The sequence below is a fragment of the Physcomitrium patens genome, chromosome 7 (assembly GCF_059467195.1).
Source record: "Physcomitrium patens ecotype Gransden chromosome 7, ASM5946719v1, whole genome shotgun sequence".
Lineage (NCBI taxonomy): Eukaryota > Viridiplantae > Streptophyta > Bryopsida > Funariales > Funariaceae > Physcomitrium > Physcomitrium patens.
Window position 1 is genome coordinate 12,632,761 of NC_143416.1, and position 17,898 is coordinate 12,650,658.

The 17,898-nt window shown below is 30.3% G+C and overlaps 1 protein-coding gene across 1 annotated transcript; it reads right to left on the reverse strand.

Moving 5' to 3' along the window:
* Positions 1-9,386: 9,386 nt before the first annotated feature.
* Positions 9,387-11,101, reverse strand: LOC141045585 (uncharacterized). The gene is made up of 2 exons (XM_073535157.2): positions 10,937-11,101; positions 9,387-10,662 (listed from the first exon to the last, which is right to left on the reverse strand). The coding sequence occupies exons 1-2, from the start codon at positions 10,974-10,976 to the stop codon at positions 9,566-9,568; spliced, it is 1,137 nt and encodes a 378-aa protein (XP_073391258.1). The 5' UTR covers positions 10,977-11,101; the 3' UTR covers positions 9,387-9,565.
* Positions 11,102-17,898: the final 6,797 nt, after the last annotated feature.

Below are 17,898 nucleotides of genomic sequence, written 5' to 3' on the forward strand. Positions count from 1 at the left end.
AGAAATATAAATTATAAGTGAACCAAGCAGCTAAGATGTGCTTACTATTGAAGGTTATAAATTATAAGTAAATAAAAACAACTGAGATCTATTTTTGGGTGATGGTAACAAATGATAACGCTTAAAATAATAAAAGAAAATGTCATCAAAAATCTAAAATAAAAGGTAGAAATAAGAAGAATTAAAAACTCACTTTGAGAGTAAATGACATAAAATAAATGATACTTCAATGCTCTAAATGATTTCTACTTCAAATATTAAGAATACCATTGGCTTTTTTAGGCATCTTTTATATATAAAAAACTTTATAATAGTCAAGTTTGGATTCCATATGCTCTTGGAATGAATTTCTAATCTTAATATTTAAAAAAATTGGATATTTATTTATTTATAGTTAAAATTTAAAATTTTAAGTACTATGATTACACACTATTATTTATAATTGTAAGTTGTTCATAACATACAAAACTTATTACTACAAGGTCCTTTCACCATATGGATTCTTTGAGTATTTTGATTATATATAATAATATAGCACTAATAATTGTATAATATAAGTTGTTACCACAACCACCATTGACTATCACCAATTTTTGCCAAATTTTGCCAAGTTTAACCAACTTTTGTTGTTTACTACTATAGATTCTAAGTTTTTCAATTTTGTATGTAAATTCTACAATCTCAATCTTGCATACAAAATTACCACAATCTAATATATTACTCTTACAACCTAATGCATGCAATATTGCTCGCACTTTTATTGCACTAGAAAATAGTTGCATCTTAATGTAAAAATAATATATGGTGCATGACTACACCAATGCTATTCTACTACCTTATTAGGAGCATTATGCCGCACTTCAACAATGAACAAAAGAATCCTCCACTACAATAGTAATCCTATAGGAATAGTCCACATTCTATTGCACCAAAATTTTAATGTTGTTTCTTTTATGTTGCACTATGTCTTTTCTATGTCACATCTACTATTTCTAATCTAAAACTTATCTTGAAATAAACTAGTATATTGCATTGCACTATATGACTTCTAACACTGCAACTTTCATGACTCCAACAATTGCAACTTGTACTCTTATATTGGTGCCATGGTATAGTTTCAATCTACTATAATAATATAATATAAATTTAAAAAATATTATAATATAATAGTACAATAAGTTCTTCAACATAATAATAAGCTAATTATATTTAGAAAATATTATTAAAAAAATCTAAAAAAAAATATTAAACAATTGAAGAAGAATTTTATTTTTTATTTTTATTTATAAATCTATTTTATTTCAATCTGCTACACCATAAGTTAAAAAAGAGAAGTCATTTATGTCAAAAACAAGTTGATAAGTCTATACACAAGTAGATCAAACTACCTTTTATACCACAAAAGAAGAATCTAAGGATATAAATATGAGTAGAAAAAACTCTAAATTTTTACTAAATGGCTAATCATCATAGCCAAGCAAATCCTCATAATACAAGTTTTCTTTCTAAAAATCACTCATAAGACTTGACTTGACAAGAATATCAAGTTAAGATGACTCTACCTAAGTCTTCATATTCTAATTGATATTAACAAAGTCAACTAATGAAAAAAGCTAAGTAGATGAAATTCACTAAATTATACTAAATTATATACATTAATGGAATTGAGCACCTTATGCCACATCATATGATAAGCTCTTATAATTTATCACTTTTAATCCATATTCTCATTTTAAGCCACCTTTTAAACTTTCTTACAACCATTTCTAAATTATTAATTAGAAAAAAAAAATAGACTAACCAACAACCATCAAAATTAGTTCATACACCTTCTAATTAATATTTCATAAACCTAAAGATTTGTATAAACCATTTATTGAAACATTGGTGAATTCAATAAAAAAAATATTGTGTAAGATTTGGTAAATTAAACATAAAAAGTATAAATTTAAATTGAAAGAATAAATTGGTAAAACAAACTAATCATGTACTATTAGACAAAAAAGGAAATAATTGATTTTTTTTTTTTTTTTTTTTTTTTTTCAAAATGTAAACATGAAATGAGCTTCCTTCATTCTTGAGATAGACCCTCCCAGCTGGTTGTTGCTTGTCTGAGAGGCGGAACCTTTGGCGACTCTTCGAGGGGGTCAACGCCACCGCCCCGGTCAACGCTAGTTGGCCCGGAGATCCCCATGCGGTTTCCAGGGTCGTCTGTTTTTTTCAGATCTGATCGCACCGAAAACCACGCCGATTCCAGCCAGCCAACGGTCCTCAACCCAGGTCCATTGAATATTCAAAGCTGCGGCACTTTTCGGTGAGGGGATCAACCATGAATGTGGTCAGGAATCCGCTGTGAGCATCTGCCACGCATGATTCCACTCATGAATCGACCGATCGATTTATCGCTGCATGGAGGCACAGGAATCTGCCCCCGCTGGAAATCGGTGACACCAAACTGATTTCGAGCGTGCAGTTGCCATTGCACAGTGTATGGGCCCCCTCGTGCTCCATTGGCGATTGCCAGTCTGGTCTTTGGAGGTTTTGGTGCTAGATGTTACTGTAATGTTTGAAGCGCACAACAACATTATTGGCGGGAGCTGTATTGAGTGTATTGGTCCCACTAATTAGCAGTTCCAATCGTAGAATCAGTTGGCTTGTGGTGATTTAATTTGAGTGAGTAAAATAGGAGAATAAAGGGGTCAGTTAGAATCCTACATAGTTGAGAGGAGGTTGTGTCATGTTGGATCCACACAGATGACACTGTTGTGTCAGTTAGGGTCTAGGAACCATAGAGACAATTGGAGTGAAATCTAAAGCAGGGAAGAATTCCGCATGCAAAGCATCGAAGGTATCTGTTGTCTCTCATCAAGCTGTTTTCCATCCATTTGCACAATCGCCAATGTTGAGGTGGCACTTTTCATATATTTTGGAAAGTGTAGTGGCCATTCATCGGTTTGCCGAGTGGTGAAGAGGAGCAATCAAACCAGATTGATCTGGATGTTGGGATATTTAGGCTCGAGATGGAAACATTCAGGCCTATTTCAAACGTGAGGGTGGTTCAGTCCAGACGGTAACCCAGGTAGTCTTGTCTCCCTTGACCCGGTTTCAAACTGAACGCTTGGATGCTGTCGCTGGAAGCGTCAACTTTTTTTACTGATTGGTTTTATTTCCAATTGGGGAGTTCACATCAGGAGGGAATCGAATTCGAAGAGATTAAAGAAAGGGTGAGGCACCGACTGTTACTTCAGATACTAAACAGAGCCTCGCTACCAGCCCCAAAAAGGATTCTACGATTCTCTTGAATAAAGCATTGCTGCCAAGAATCCTTCATCAGCATTCCCCGAGTGTCAGGTGTTCAATATTTAAACGTCTGTTAGTTTCTTGAAATGACATGGTTTGCTTCAATCAGTGAATCCGCAATTTATTATATATATATATATATATATATATATATTAAGTACCTGAGATCGTCTTGAAAGACTTTGCCAGTTCTCACACGTTCAGCGTGGCATATAGCTCAAAATCCAGCATTTCCTCAATTTTTTTCTGTCCCCGTTGGACTTATATGTACCAATTACACGGGAAGTCTTGAACTCATACAGAAGAAACGACAAGTTTTGAGCACCTCCCAAGATGACACAGGAATAAAGAGAATGGAATTCATATACATAACTGAAAGTCTAATGACTTGTGCAGTCTTATTCAAATATTCAAATCACGAGGGTCCAGCCTTGCAAACTTGAGCAAGACAGCAGATGCATTTCACATCAAATATGCAATACTTAGGAGAAATTGCGTTGGAGCGCTGTGCCAACAGTATGCTAAAACCCACGCTTCAGTCCCTGGCTCCCAGAGCTCTATCTCTGGCGCTATGAAGTCCCTAAAGCATCCACGCATCAGGAACTACTGAACGCAAATAACAGAGGTTACGCATCTTTCATGGTCATTCACAGTCCCACCAGGCGAAGCACAGAGGCACTGCATCAAGTTCAGGAAGACGAGATGATCAAACCGTTTCTGGTCCTTTCCCAACTCTGTTGTTGATCTGGAAACAACTCACTGGGAGAAAGTTTCACAAATGGCTGCTTTGCAGCAACAAACTCTGCGCCCCCTCATCGCCTCAACTACAAGCTGGGCACCGGCGCCATTGCAACTTTGGACTCCCTTGATTTCATACATATTATGAAATCTTCAATATGTGAGTTCAGCATTAGATCTACAAATATAATAATACCCTCTTGTTTTAAATCATATTTAATATCTGAACCTATCAAGTTCACACAATGCTAGTTTTTGTCCCTAGACATACTTGTAGTTAATAAATCAACTACCCTATCAAATGTAAAAACATATATCATATTTATTTCTCTAGCAGCAGCTTGTTTTCTTGTAAAATTAAATTAGATAGCAATGTATTTATTATGGTTGTGAAATTTGAAATTTTATGTGGATTTTATTGTAGTCTGATTATTTAGATATATAAAGTAATTTCTAGAAATTGAGATTTTATTTATTTATAAATACATAGAATAATTGCAAGCAATTCATCATTTAAATATAAATTAAAAATTATTAGAAACTTTCTTCTTTTAAGAATTAAGATTAAATAAGATTTTTTCTTGAAGAGAGAAATCATAGTTTAAGATTGAACTTTTAAATATACATATTCATACATATAGTAATCTTCAAAATTGTCCCGATGTTTATACTTGTCACAATTAAAAAATTCTGTACATTAGAGAAATTCATAGAATGGAATGTAGTAAATTTATTAAGATAATACATACAATGTACTAGTTTCTTACAAAAATTTCAATGAAATCTAAGCACTTAGTGAAAAAAAAAAAAAAAAAAAAAAAAAAACCAATAGCCACTCTATATGCTGGAATAGTTTTGAAGATCCAACATGGATATGCTTCACCACTTTTTCTATTTTTCTTTGGCTTTTAATATGACTGCTATTTGTCTAGGTATTTGTTTCTACAAGTCTCTTGTAATCATCAACAATGATAAAAGAGAAGATTTATTCTAAACAAGACTATAATTCAAGTATTTCTTTTGGAGTGTATTACATCAATTTAATCTCTTTTTGAAAAAAGTTCAAAGATTTTATATAGGATTCAAATCTCGTCACTGAGGAGGCCAAGATAAGACACTAAAATGTTGCATAAAAAACCATTTTTTTATGCTATTATTATTATTATTATTATGTATATGCATATTATCTTGTTGAATTGTGACTTTTGATACATCTAAATCATATTTTTTCATTATATCATGTAGATTTTTCTCTCATATTTTTTCATAACCATTATGATTGAGGCAATCTTTAATTTTATGCATAATGTTAGGTCCTATATACACATACATGTCTATATCATTACAAAATCACCACCATGCTTAGTAGTTGAAATAATAGCCTGCTCTAATAGTTCTTCTCAATCATGAACCTAACACCAAATTTTTCCATTTGAAGAAAACCTGTTTATTTTAGTCTCATCTGAATTATCTGATATTATTATGATATTACAGAATATCATGTAATTCTAATCATCAATAGTCCAATATTCATACTTTTTTGCAAATTCTAAATAAAACATAATATTTTTACTTCACAAATGTAATTTCTTCTCTTTCACATGTGATTGCAAACTTGCTCTATGAAGTGCATGCTATATAATAACTTTACTAACTTATATTCTAAAAAGTTCTTTTACATGTTTAGTAGCTTTCTTTGTGGTAGATGCCTTCTTCTAATTATACTACTTACACAAGACTACTTCATTTGACTTCTCAACTTATATGGCCTATCTCCAACTAAAGAATTTGCATCTAAAAAATGCTTCTTATAAGCCTCTATATACTTGACTTACCAACATACAAAGAATTTGCTACTTCTTTCACACTATAGCCTTTCTAAAGCAAAGAGAGTACATTATATTGCTTCTATTGCAAAAATAATCTCACCATTTTTTTTGATGAAATAAAAAATAAGAACAATTGATATGTAAATATGTACATGGAACAAAACAAAAACCAAGCAATTTATCATGTGTCTACTCTTTAATTACTTTGCTCTTAGGATACATTGATATGGATCTTTAAAATTATCTCAATAAAGAAGAAATATCTAAAGCTTCAATCCATGCATATGTATGTAGAGATAAGTGCCAAGACTTACACCTCAATTATCTTACTAATAATAGAAATTAACTATATTTTTTCATGTTACTTTAACCTACAATTACTATTTGGTGACTTATCAAAACTTCAAACTAAGAAGATTGGGATAATTTTGAAGGTCATTGTTTGTATGTATATATATATATATATATATAATATTCTTTAAATTAATATAATAATATAAATATTTAAATTTAAATTAGTATATTATTAGAATTCTTGAATAAACTTATTAGAATGCTATTAAAAAGTAAAATAGATTCATTGGTGTAACAATTGATATATTTCAAAATCACTCATTTTATGTATTTGGAAGACCAAAAAAATGGTGGTTATATTTTTAATTAAAAAATATATATTTAAAAATAATTAGAAAAATATAAAATTAATATATTATTAATATTTTAGTATATTCAATTTTTTTATAATATATTTACACATAAAAATTAGCTTTAAAATCTAAATATACATTAAGATTTTTTAATATCTCATCCTATGATTTAAAATTTACCTATTAAAATTTATCTAAAATAGATCAGCTAAAATTTATTTATTGTGTAATTGTTCTTATTAAAATTAAATTTACTTTTCAATTCAATTCAAAAGGTGGCATTTATTAATGGTTGCTCATTATTAGTTGTAAGACTAAGAGGCATAAATAAGGCATAAAAAAAAGAAGTAAGTGAAAGATATATAATAAGAGAATAATTAATAATTAATAAAATAAAAATATTTATTAATTTTTAAATAATAAATAGAAAAAATAAAAGAAAAAAATATATTTTGTATAGTTAATTCTTTTGTCTTGTAAATGATACTAATAACATTAAAAATAGACTTACTATTAGGAAGTTATAATAAATTAAAAATTAAGAGATAAAAAGATTAAGAAAATATTATTTCAAATTATCTCAAGAATAATTTTTTTAAGTAGACAAGAATTTAAAGCTCACTAAGGCTCACAAGTAATGTAAAAATTACTCGAAAAAGGCTTTGTCTTATCTATTTATACACCTCCAAGGAGCTGTAACCTTTATAGAAATAATACATTTAAACTTCTATTAGATTTTGGTCATGTTAATTTCTTATATATTAGAATAAATAAAGAAAATTTACCTTGAAAGCCTATTAAGATTTATTCGTTAATTTTATTTAATAAATTACGAATTTTTTTAAGCCAAGAAATGTTTTAAATCCTTAAAGTATTAAAATTCTTAACCAATCTTATGAAAAGAATATATATATATATATATATATATATATATATATAAATATATATATATAATATCTATTAGTAAATTTTTTTATTTACATATATTAATATTTTTGATAAGTTTTAAAAAATAAAGAAAATTGAAAAAACATCACTAATCTAATTGTGACCAAAAATTATAGAATAATATCACAATTAATTTATATTGAAAATTTTAAATTTTTTCTAGAAAAATAAATTTTTGAAGTTCATTTCTCATGCTAAGAACTCTGGCCAAATAAAAAAATTCTATTGTTATAACGATGTCAAATGACTTAAAAAGAATTAATTTATATTATATCGTGCTCAATTTCATAGACTACATGGATGTCTATAAGTAGTGGATAAAATATGTTTTAAGTCAAAGTGCTCCATTTAGTTTAATTTACTTTAATTTTTTAAAATCTAAAATATTTTCACGACAATTTTTTTTTAATAAAATAACATAAGCAAGTAATGATATTCCTTCTTGCTTATATACAATAGCCAAGACCAGGAGTAAGAAGTGCCAAATAGAAATACAAAACAAAAGTAACATTGTTATTTGTTTTTCTCATATTTTTCAAGGCAATAATTTTAATTGATATTGCATTATTGCAAAGATAATTCAAAATGATACTCCAAAATAAAAAATATTATTATAATGCTTAAAAATAATAGTATATAAAAATATTACCAACAAATCTTTTCTACAACTTTTAGGAGTTCGTGGTCTAAATGTTTGAATCTATGTTTATAATTTTGTAATAGAAAATAAAATTTTAATTTTATATATGGATGATTGGAGATTAAAAAATATAAGAAAAATAAATAAATAGATGTTAGAGTATATATATCAAGTATTAGCAAAAAATTAGAGATCTATGATAATTGTTTGGTAGTCAAATCAAGACTACGAGTAATTAAGGGATAAATGTTTAAGGTTGATGATATGTTATAAAATAATCTAAATAATCTAAAAAAACTTAGTTTAATTATGAGCTGACAATCCTTGTAGGACAATGTTTGAAATTAGCTAAAATAATCATCACAATGATTTTGTTGAAATTTCCTAGTACATTTTTTAAAAATAGTATTTTATTTTCATTCAAGAAACAGATAGTGTATTTGAAATTAAATACTTAATAACACACATAAGTGAATTTAATGTAATATGACAATGTATAACAAGAACAAAAAAAATAATTATGATCTTAAAAGTAGTTCAAAAGTGATGCACATAAAAGTAGCCAAATATGGTCACAATATTAAAAATTATTTTCTAGCTATATATATATATATATATATATAATTTTCATCATAATTTTTTTATTAATATATAAAAAGCAATGAGATATAGAAAGCAATGATAAGTGAAATTTAGATCTTTACTTAGTGATTATTTTAAAAAATAATTAATTAAATTAATGAGAAAAAAATTAGTTGTTTTTTTTATGCAAATATATTTTTTTAACCAACTAATACATACTTAAAGACATATTTCACCTTAAGAAATTCAAATTCAAATTAAAAAAAATGAGATATAAAATTTGAAAGGTAAATGTTATACCTTTTTTGACAAAAAGATTTAATCTTAAAATTTACTTTGTTACTAATTGAGTACCTCATATATGTCATGTGATTTATAAATTAGGGATTTAAATAAAAGAGTTAGAACTTAGGACAACGTGCGATTGCCCACCCTTTGCTCTTGATGAATGCTTGTCAATGTCCATCTAGGAAGGACAACTCCTACATGAAAATGGCTAGAGATGTCCCGCCCCATCTTATTTTGTGGACGTTTAGTGTCTAATTTAAGTCTATTTAAATTTAGGCCTATTTTCAACAGATTCTTTTATAGTAGACTTGTGGTGAAATTAGTTTGGTTATTTGGGTTTGTTATTAGCCCTAAAATTGGTCTACTTGAGGGCTGCTTCTCTTTTAGAAACAGGTATCTCACAAACGGCAGAAATCAGATACAATCTGTATGTGTTTATATATCTACATAATTTGCAAAGTCTCACTGCCTTGCAAAGCCCTAGTGACATGTACATTATACGCAAAAGAAAAAGAAAAAAAAATTACTCCATGAAGAACAAAACTGGAGCTAATCTATTAGTTCCATAGGTGAATCCATATCTACATCTGGATTCACTCTGATGAAACACCGTTGCGTCCTGTACTGGGGCTACCTGAAATGGGCGCTATGGATGATTTAGCTAGATTATTCTTCAATTGCTTTGCATCTAGACTCGCAAATCCACCGCCTGGACTACCTTTTGCAGCTAATACTTGAACATGTTCGGTTGCATCTGAAGAGATTCCTCGAATAGAGACTTTATCACTTTCCAGGCCTTCCTCAACAAACTCTAAACGATCCATCTCTGATTGCACATGACCCTGGAATGTTGTCGATGCTCCTGAGAGATAGCAGAACCCAGTGCTGCTTTCGACTGGACTGTGAAGACTTTCTTCCGAGTTAACGGAGTCTGGGATACTGTTGTGGCCTAGACTCGGTGCACCAGGCACAGAACCTGATTCCGAAGGATTGCGTCTCTTCCTCAACTCTGATTCAAACTCTCCAGCATCTTCATCAGTTGTGGTTGAGGGCCTGTGGTAAAGTTGAATTGCAACATTGATGTCAGCTTCCTCACCAAAATATTGGCTCCCCTCCACAGCTTGCTCTTGTTGATCATCTGCCACCAGCGAAGCAGGACCGCTGTGGTGTTTGAAACTTAGCTTACCTGTGTTCGAAAGCTTGGGTGTTTTCAATAGAGCTGTTTCCAAGGGGCTGCCTCCAGTGTCTACATACTGGTAACCATGGCCATGAGACCGCTTCAAAAAATACGGAGTAGTTGTTTCAATCTTGCAGGTTTGATCTTTTTCAGACACGACATCCTTCATCTCCACGATATTGTCAAGCTTTTCCCCGTTCATTGCGTGACTTGAGCTGCTTGCAACCTGGTCATGGGTTGCCACTGAGACCCCATTACTTGATGGTGAAGACTGCATGTCTATGTTCGAAGTAGATGTGATTATATCCAAATTAGATCCAGTTTGTGCGATGGTAAGCGTCCTAGGGAGATGAGGATGTTCAGAACAAGGACCTTCAACAGATCTAGGTTCAGTTTCTGGCCATGGCGATGCTTTTACATGAAAGAAAAGAAGCATGAACCACATCAACACACCCAAGCTACGACATGCGTGACGCATGATGCGTAAGCGATTCGAAACAAAACACGTCCTCACTGCACAAGAAGAGGCTATTGTCAAGCTGGAGGATGTCGACATCAAGATTTCAGTGGCAAAACGAGCTACCGCAAAATAAAAACGTCTTTGAAGCTGCAGCAAGAACTATTCTGCTCAATGCCAGATCTTGAAACACTCATCGCCTATGCTTCCGATTCAGTAGGAGTCACCCAGCATTAGAGCTATTTTTAGCAAACCTCAATCCATATTATAGCCGAAACAGCACAGAGACTTCAGAACCATTTGCGTAAAGTATCCAACACGAGAGCTCACAATTAAGACTGCAATGATGATCATTCAGGATGACAGTCATCAGCTCCAAACAAGTAAAAAGCCAAACATTTTAGCACTAGCGTTCAAAGGATGGGTTAGCTTGTATGAGGATCATGTTGTTGTTGGTCTATAAAGGCGTTTAAATGCAAGACTTCCAGATTCATCCCAGTCACTAGTGTGGAATTCGTCTTCAATGACTGCACCGATTGGCAGACAACTTCATCCAGTAGCACTCAAGCAGGTCTATGACATACAGTCCTCGGCCTCTAAATATCGAGACCAATACACTAGATGACAAGGCCATAGGAACTGGATCGATTCTAGTACAGCTCTGAAGAACTTCAGTAGGGAGATAAACTCAGTCGAGAGTCTTATCAACAGCGCGCAGTACAGATCATCCAGCGGTTGAATAAACAGTAAACAGGTACCTCATCTGTTGTCAATTTATTCGTCATTATAGCCGGACCGGAAACTCGCTTTGTACTGATAACCCCTTGATAGGGCTTAATTAACACAGCGTCTAAGTGAGCCCCATCTCGAGATTTCTGGACTTCCTTTGGCGAAATCAAAGCACATTTCATTAAGATCATAGGTACAGTCATTCTTAGGGGTTCAATCAGCTGTGGAAATTGTCGCGAGAAGTTTAATCCCTCACAGCCAGTGTAAGGAGTCATGCAATTATCACAGGACTATACAAGTCAATAGTTTCATGCATCATACGGATGCACTGAGAAGTGATCTCTGAGATGTTGAAGTACATCATACAGGAATCATAGCTTTGCCGAAATCACTTCTTGCCTCTCTCTTTCTCTGTCTTTCTTTCTTATCTTCATACATATACACACACACACACACACACACATATATATATATATATATATACACATATATAAGTTTATGTAACATATAAAGTATCTGCTATCGCATCTCAGTCCAACTCTTACTTCAGTTGACTTCTTATTTTAGGCCTGCCCAGGCAGTAATCCTTGACTCTAACTCGAAGGTGTTACTCCACATGGCGGACTTCACCAGCATATTGTCAAAACCTACGAAGCAAGGAATTCATCTTAATTAAAATTCATTTTAATTGCTGTCTAGATTCCTGAAAACAACCAGCTGGAAGGACAAATGATGTAGTTCCAAGCTACTTTGTTGTGTCAGTGACATCAGATTTGTGGCACTGAAGTGGAACCAGAATATCTATTGGTGCAAAGTTGGGCTTTGCTTTTCAATTGGGGGTTTCAAACATCCACTTTTCAAGTGATATTTCACTTGTGATATTTGCTCAAAGTATCTCTTGATATTTTGAAATATCACTTGATACTTCACCAAATCACTTACCTCATGAGGTGAGTGATTTTAAAATTGAAATATCAAAAGAGAAGCAACTCAAATATCATAAACATAGTTACTTATATCTTGCCTCTTCCCTCTTTGACTTTATACCACATTGCCTAACACCATGCTTTGTTGTATAGAAAAACAATAGACCCTCTAAGATCTTGAATTGTTGACTACTTTTGCAATTGATGAGGAATTCAATAAAATATTTGAAGAACATTGCTAGCATGTTGATAACAATTTTTAAGACGACTTCTTTGACTTTGATAATGTATAAGAACTTATGAGGATTGACAACACAATCAACAATCTTCCTTCATATTCACTCAAATTCCTATATTCAAGTCATATAATTGGATTTTAAATTATTTTATGAATGAGTCTAATGCTAATTTTTTCCAAATGGCAAGAATGTCACGGAAGGACTTTCAACCATCAAAGATCACTTTATTTTTATAAATAACTATCATTATCTATAAATAAATATCACTTGATAATTAGCTTTAATACTAGTGCATCTTAGATCAAATGGATATAAAGCCAACATCAAAAGACTAAAAAAGACTTGGGATATTAACAACAATATTATATGCTTCTTTTATTAAGTAATTCAAGCTATTATGTTACTCAAATAACAATATTTGCAATAGCCAAATATTACAAGAAGGCTTCAAAGTAGTCAATCTTTTATCTTAATTATCTTTGAATAATACATTGGATTAGTTGATGGAATACAAATTTTCTTCAGCTAGTATCTTAAGAATAATGGAGATACATTCTATAATAAAAAAAGATGTAGTTTATGAATCTTAACTATTATATCATTGGTCTAATTACTAGATGTTTTAAATGTTGTGTATGTGCTATGGTGTTTAAGAAGATGGGAATATATAGAAATTCCAAAAATTACTTTGATCTTGGATAGTAGTTGCTAGCAAACTCAATCTATGCTGTAAGCAAGACAATTATTTTTGGCTACAAGTCTCTGACCACAAAATAATTGATCAACAAAGATTTCAATTATTGTTTGGCCAAAGAATAAGTTGGAAATGAATATTGCATTGAAATCCTATAAGCAAGTGGGCTTTGCTACAAGAAACATGTATTTAACTCAATAAAATAAAAGATATGAAATACATTATGGATTGGATTTTTATCTATTGTATTTTGTATATTATGTTTGTTAGCTTGAACAATGTATGGACGACTAAATTCATTGAGATTGGTTGAGAGCCATCAAAAAATTGTGCTCTTGTATTAAAAAAAAGTGATTCTCTTTAGAAAAAAGGTTTGAAAAAAAGTTGTGGCATACAATTATGCATTGGATATTATATCAATATCAAATGCTTTAATCTAAAATATTATATGTTGCTGCTATATTGTCTTCTTCCAAAAATTCATTTTATAAGTAATTGATATTTTTAAAATATTATACAAGTAAAAATATTTTAATCTAATACAATAATAAATTTAATTTAGTATAGTAGTAAATTTAATTTTTATAATTTCTTCTTCACCATAATCTATTTCAAAAACTTTCTCAATTTATTTTGTATTGTATTCTAAAAACTATAAATATAAAAATTTATAATTTCTTATCCAATTTTAGAGTTTGTTATAATTTTTTTTTCTTTGTATTATTATAAAATATATTACAGAATTGTATACTACAGATTTGATTTATATGCAATCTTATAAGTTACAAGACAAAATTCTAGTGGTATAGAATATAAAACTATTGTTATAGAACATAAAATACAAGTATACATGATAGACCTCACCAAACTTTGCTTTTTTGTATAGCAACTCACAAAAAAATCACCTTTAAAATCCAAGGCCTCAAAACCTTGTATCTTTTCCATTGTAACCAAAATATTAAAATCTAAGTGAATTCAGTTTTGGACTAAGGACTAGGCCGCTTACCATAGACCACTCATCAAGTAAATTCCTTCTTTATTTTTTTCACCTCTCTTTGTGCTCATCTCACATCATCTAATGTGAATCAACAATTACATAAGATTTTATAATCGACAATGGTATAACTTCACAATATAAATCTTTAAATTAAAGAGATGATAAGTAAAACAAAATTCAAATTACAATTCTTTTTTTTTTAATTCTAGGTTTTTTTTTAAAGTCTATTTCTTACATTTTTTTTTCTTGACTCAACTAAGAGCGGATCAAATCAAAAATCTTCTTCTTTCTTTCATGTTTCCGAATCACCTCCTTTTCTTTTTATTCTATTATTCATTTTTTTCTTTTAAACACTAGCTTATTCTTTTCTAATCTCTCTTTCATTTCTAATTCCTTTTATAAATTAGTCTCAGCATTTATTTTATCTTGCTTTAATAAAGCTAAGTGCTCTATCATTATAGCAATTTTTAATCATGATGACTTTGCAAATACATTGGCCATTGTGCTATGTTCCATCAAAGTTTCTTTTTTGAACTTTGAAATAAGTGCTTGAATTTTCTTTTTTGGAATGATGGAGGTAGTATTATTAGTTGATAGATGTCTTAAGAGAGGTGATGATGGTAATAAGGATAGAGACGAAGGAAAAATAGAAGAAAGCAACAAATTATGCTCCTTTTTACACATCTTATTAGATTTGTCTTATTATAAGAGCTCCCAAGTATCCTCAAGTAGTGTTCTTTTAAGTATCAAGTTCTAGTTTGACAATAGTAATAATAAGTTGGTCATTTTCATTGTTATAGAATCTTGAAACAATAATAATGAGTTTGTAATTCTTACTGATATAGAATCTCTTTAATGAAGTAGGATCATATTTGGCCTCATGCCATATAAAATATGTATTCTTTCAAAAGATTGAACATGTATCTTTTAACTTCATGGCTATAAAATATATATATATATATATATATATATATATATATATATTCTACTTGCAATATTTTTCATTAATACTAGGATTAATTTGTAGTACTAGAGATTTTTTTGGGAGGCATAAAGAATAAAAATAGAATAAAAATAGATGGATATAGAATATTAAGTCAACATGTTAAGTCAACTTATTATCATTTATTACTTTACAAAAATATCAAAGAATACTAAAGTTTGAATGGTGATATTTTGAATATGATATTTTCAACAATCCTAAAAATATTAAGTAATAAATTCTAATTATTTGATTTTGTAATTTTACCATATTTAAAATCTCCTAATAGAGATTCAAGGATTTTTTTAGTAAAAATAGTCTCTCTAATTGTAACTTATATATAAAAAAGAGACCTAATTATTTATATTTTTATAAGAATAAATATAAAGTATTTTGAAGAATAGAGTATTAAACTTGTATAAAGATAAAATATTGATTGTAAAAGAATAAGAGGTGCCATAAAATGTAAGAATTAAAGAATTTTTTTCAAGCTCATGTAAAAAAAAATATAAAGATATTTGAAGCTTGAATTATTTACACAATACAAAATAACCTACAAAATGAGGTTGTTAGGGATCGTATACAAGACAAGGATTCAAGACCAAGAAATGGAATTAGCTTGACATTAGAATAATAATTGGATACAAGGCAAGAAGGTTCTCGCTAGACTACAAGAAGTGAGTTGTCAAGTCTGAGGATCCCCAAAGCCTTGACTCATATATATACTAGGTCCTAAAAAGCTTCTTGAGATATTTCTATGAGGCTTGGGAACAAAGCAAGCTTAAGATCCTTCTTAGATAACTTCTTAAATCATCTAAAGCCTCTTAGAACCTTTCAAGATCTCTTATGATCTTCTAGAATTTTTTTAGAATCTATTAGAACCTTTTGAAATCTTCTAGGATCTACAAGAATCTTCTTAGAGCCTTCTAAAATATCTTAGAATCTTTTTGAACCTTCTTTAGTTGTATGTCTGTGACATCACCTCCTCCTTTAGCTTTGAGGTCTCCGAGAAGCAATGTTGCTACAAGTCAGTATATGCGTAAGAAGTTGAAGATTTGTCGCATGATATCTACTATATATTTTAGTTGTTTTTTGTAAAGCAAATGATTTATAGGCCCTTATAACCATCAATAGTGCTCCATGCCTCCTACTTAGGATCAAGCATGAACTTTGATATCTTTGTTTTGGAATTGTCTTGCAAACACTCTTTTTGGACATTCTTCATAGGCAAATTCTACCTCAAACACAATTACTAGCGATCCATTACTGGATATCTTTCAAGGTCTTTGTGATTCATATAACTCTTCATCTCGTGGTCGTCTTTGGAAACTACTTGGTTGACATGGTATGACCAACATGGTGTTTATTTCTTGACTATCTACATCACATAAAGTAGAAAAGACCAAAAGAATATAAATAGGCTATGGTTGCGAAGTTAAACTACTGACTTATATTGTTCTAAATATTTGAAAAAATTACAATTTTAGAAGTTACATCCTCTCTTTCTTTATAATCTAAGAACTAAGAATCTTCACACTGAAGCCATCTTACCAAGCTATTGTTCCTCATTTTATTACTTTTGGTTTAAATGGATGTCATTGATGGAACTTTTGAACCTTCATTTGTGTATTTATAAGGTTGCCAGCTAGTTTCTATGTACAATTGTTGATATTATATTTGCGCCAATAGACTAGATATTCAAGCCTTCCATATCTTATCCTTGAATCTAATATCTCTTCTACCTCAAATTCAACATGATCATTGATTTCAACCATAGGAAGTGGTAGTTATCTTTAACCTGGTATGTTCAATTCTTTATATCTTTCTAAAAGTAAAATATGAAAGATTGGATGAATCTTCATGGATGAAGGTAACTTCAAGCAATAAGTTATGTTATTGATTTGTTTTTGAATCATAAATGGTTCTAATCTTCAGTAGTCTAACTTATCACATGGCTTGTTGGTTTTTATATTATACGAAAGAAGCCATACTTTGTCACCAACTTGAAATAGAGGATATTCCTTCTTTAATTCATGTGCCACTAACTTATAACATTCTTGAGCCTTTTCTAGGTGAGTCTTCATGGTTGCTTAAAGTTTGGCCATCTTCGTATCAAACTTCTCTGCTTGTAGATTTCTCAACTTTAAAGGCTCTATCATATCAAACTTTAGATGATGACTATAATTTAAGTAGAATGGTGTTTGTTGCATAGATGTATGGACTGTATTATTATATACAAACTCTGCGAATGACAAGTAAGAATTTTAATTATCTTGTTAATACTTGGTAGTGTACCTCAAATATTGCTCAAGAATTTGGTTGATCTGCTCCATTTGGCTATCAATTTTAGGATAGAAGGTAAAAAAAAGATTGGTGTCAACCTTAAGAATCTTGAAGAGTGCTTTCCAAAACCTTGATAGAAATTGTGGTCCACAATCCAACACAATATTATCTGAGAACTTGTGGTAATGATAGACATTATCAATAAAGAATCTTGCTACCTCTTTATCAATAATTGATTTCTTGCAAGATATAAAATATGCCATTTTAGTTAATTGATCAATAATTACAAAGATAGTGTCAAATAAACTTGATAGTAGAAGATCTATAATAAAATCCATAGAGATAGATGACCATGGTTATCTTGGAATAGGAAGGGATTGAAGAAGTCCATATAGCCAGTGTTGATGGTTCTTTGACTTTAAACAAGTATCACATGATAGTA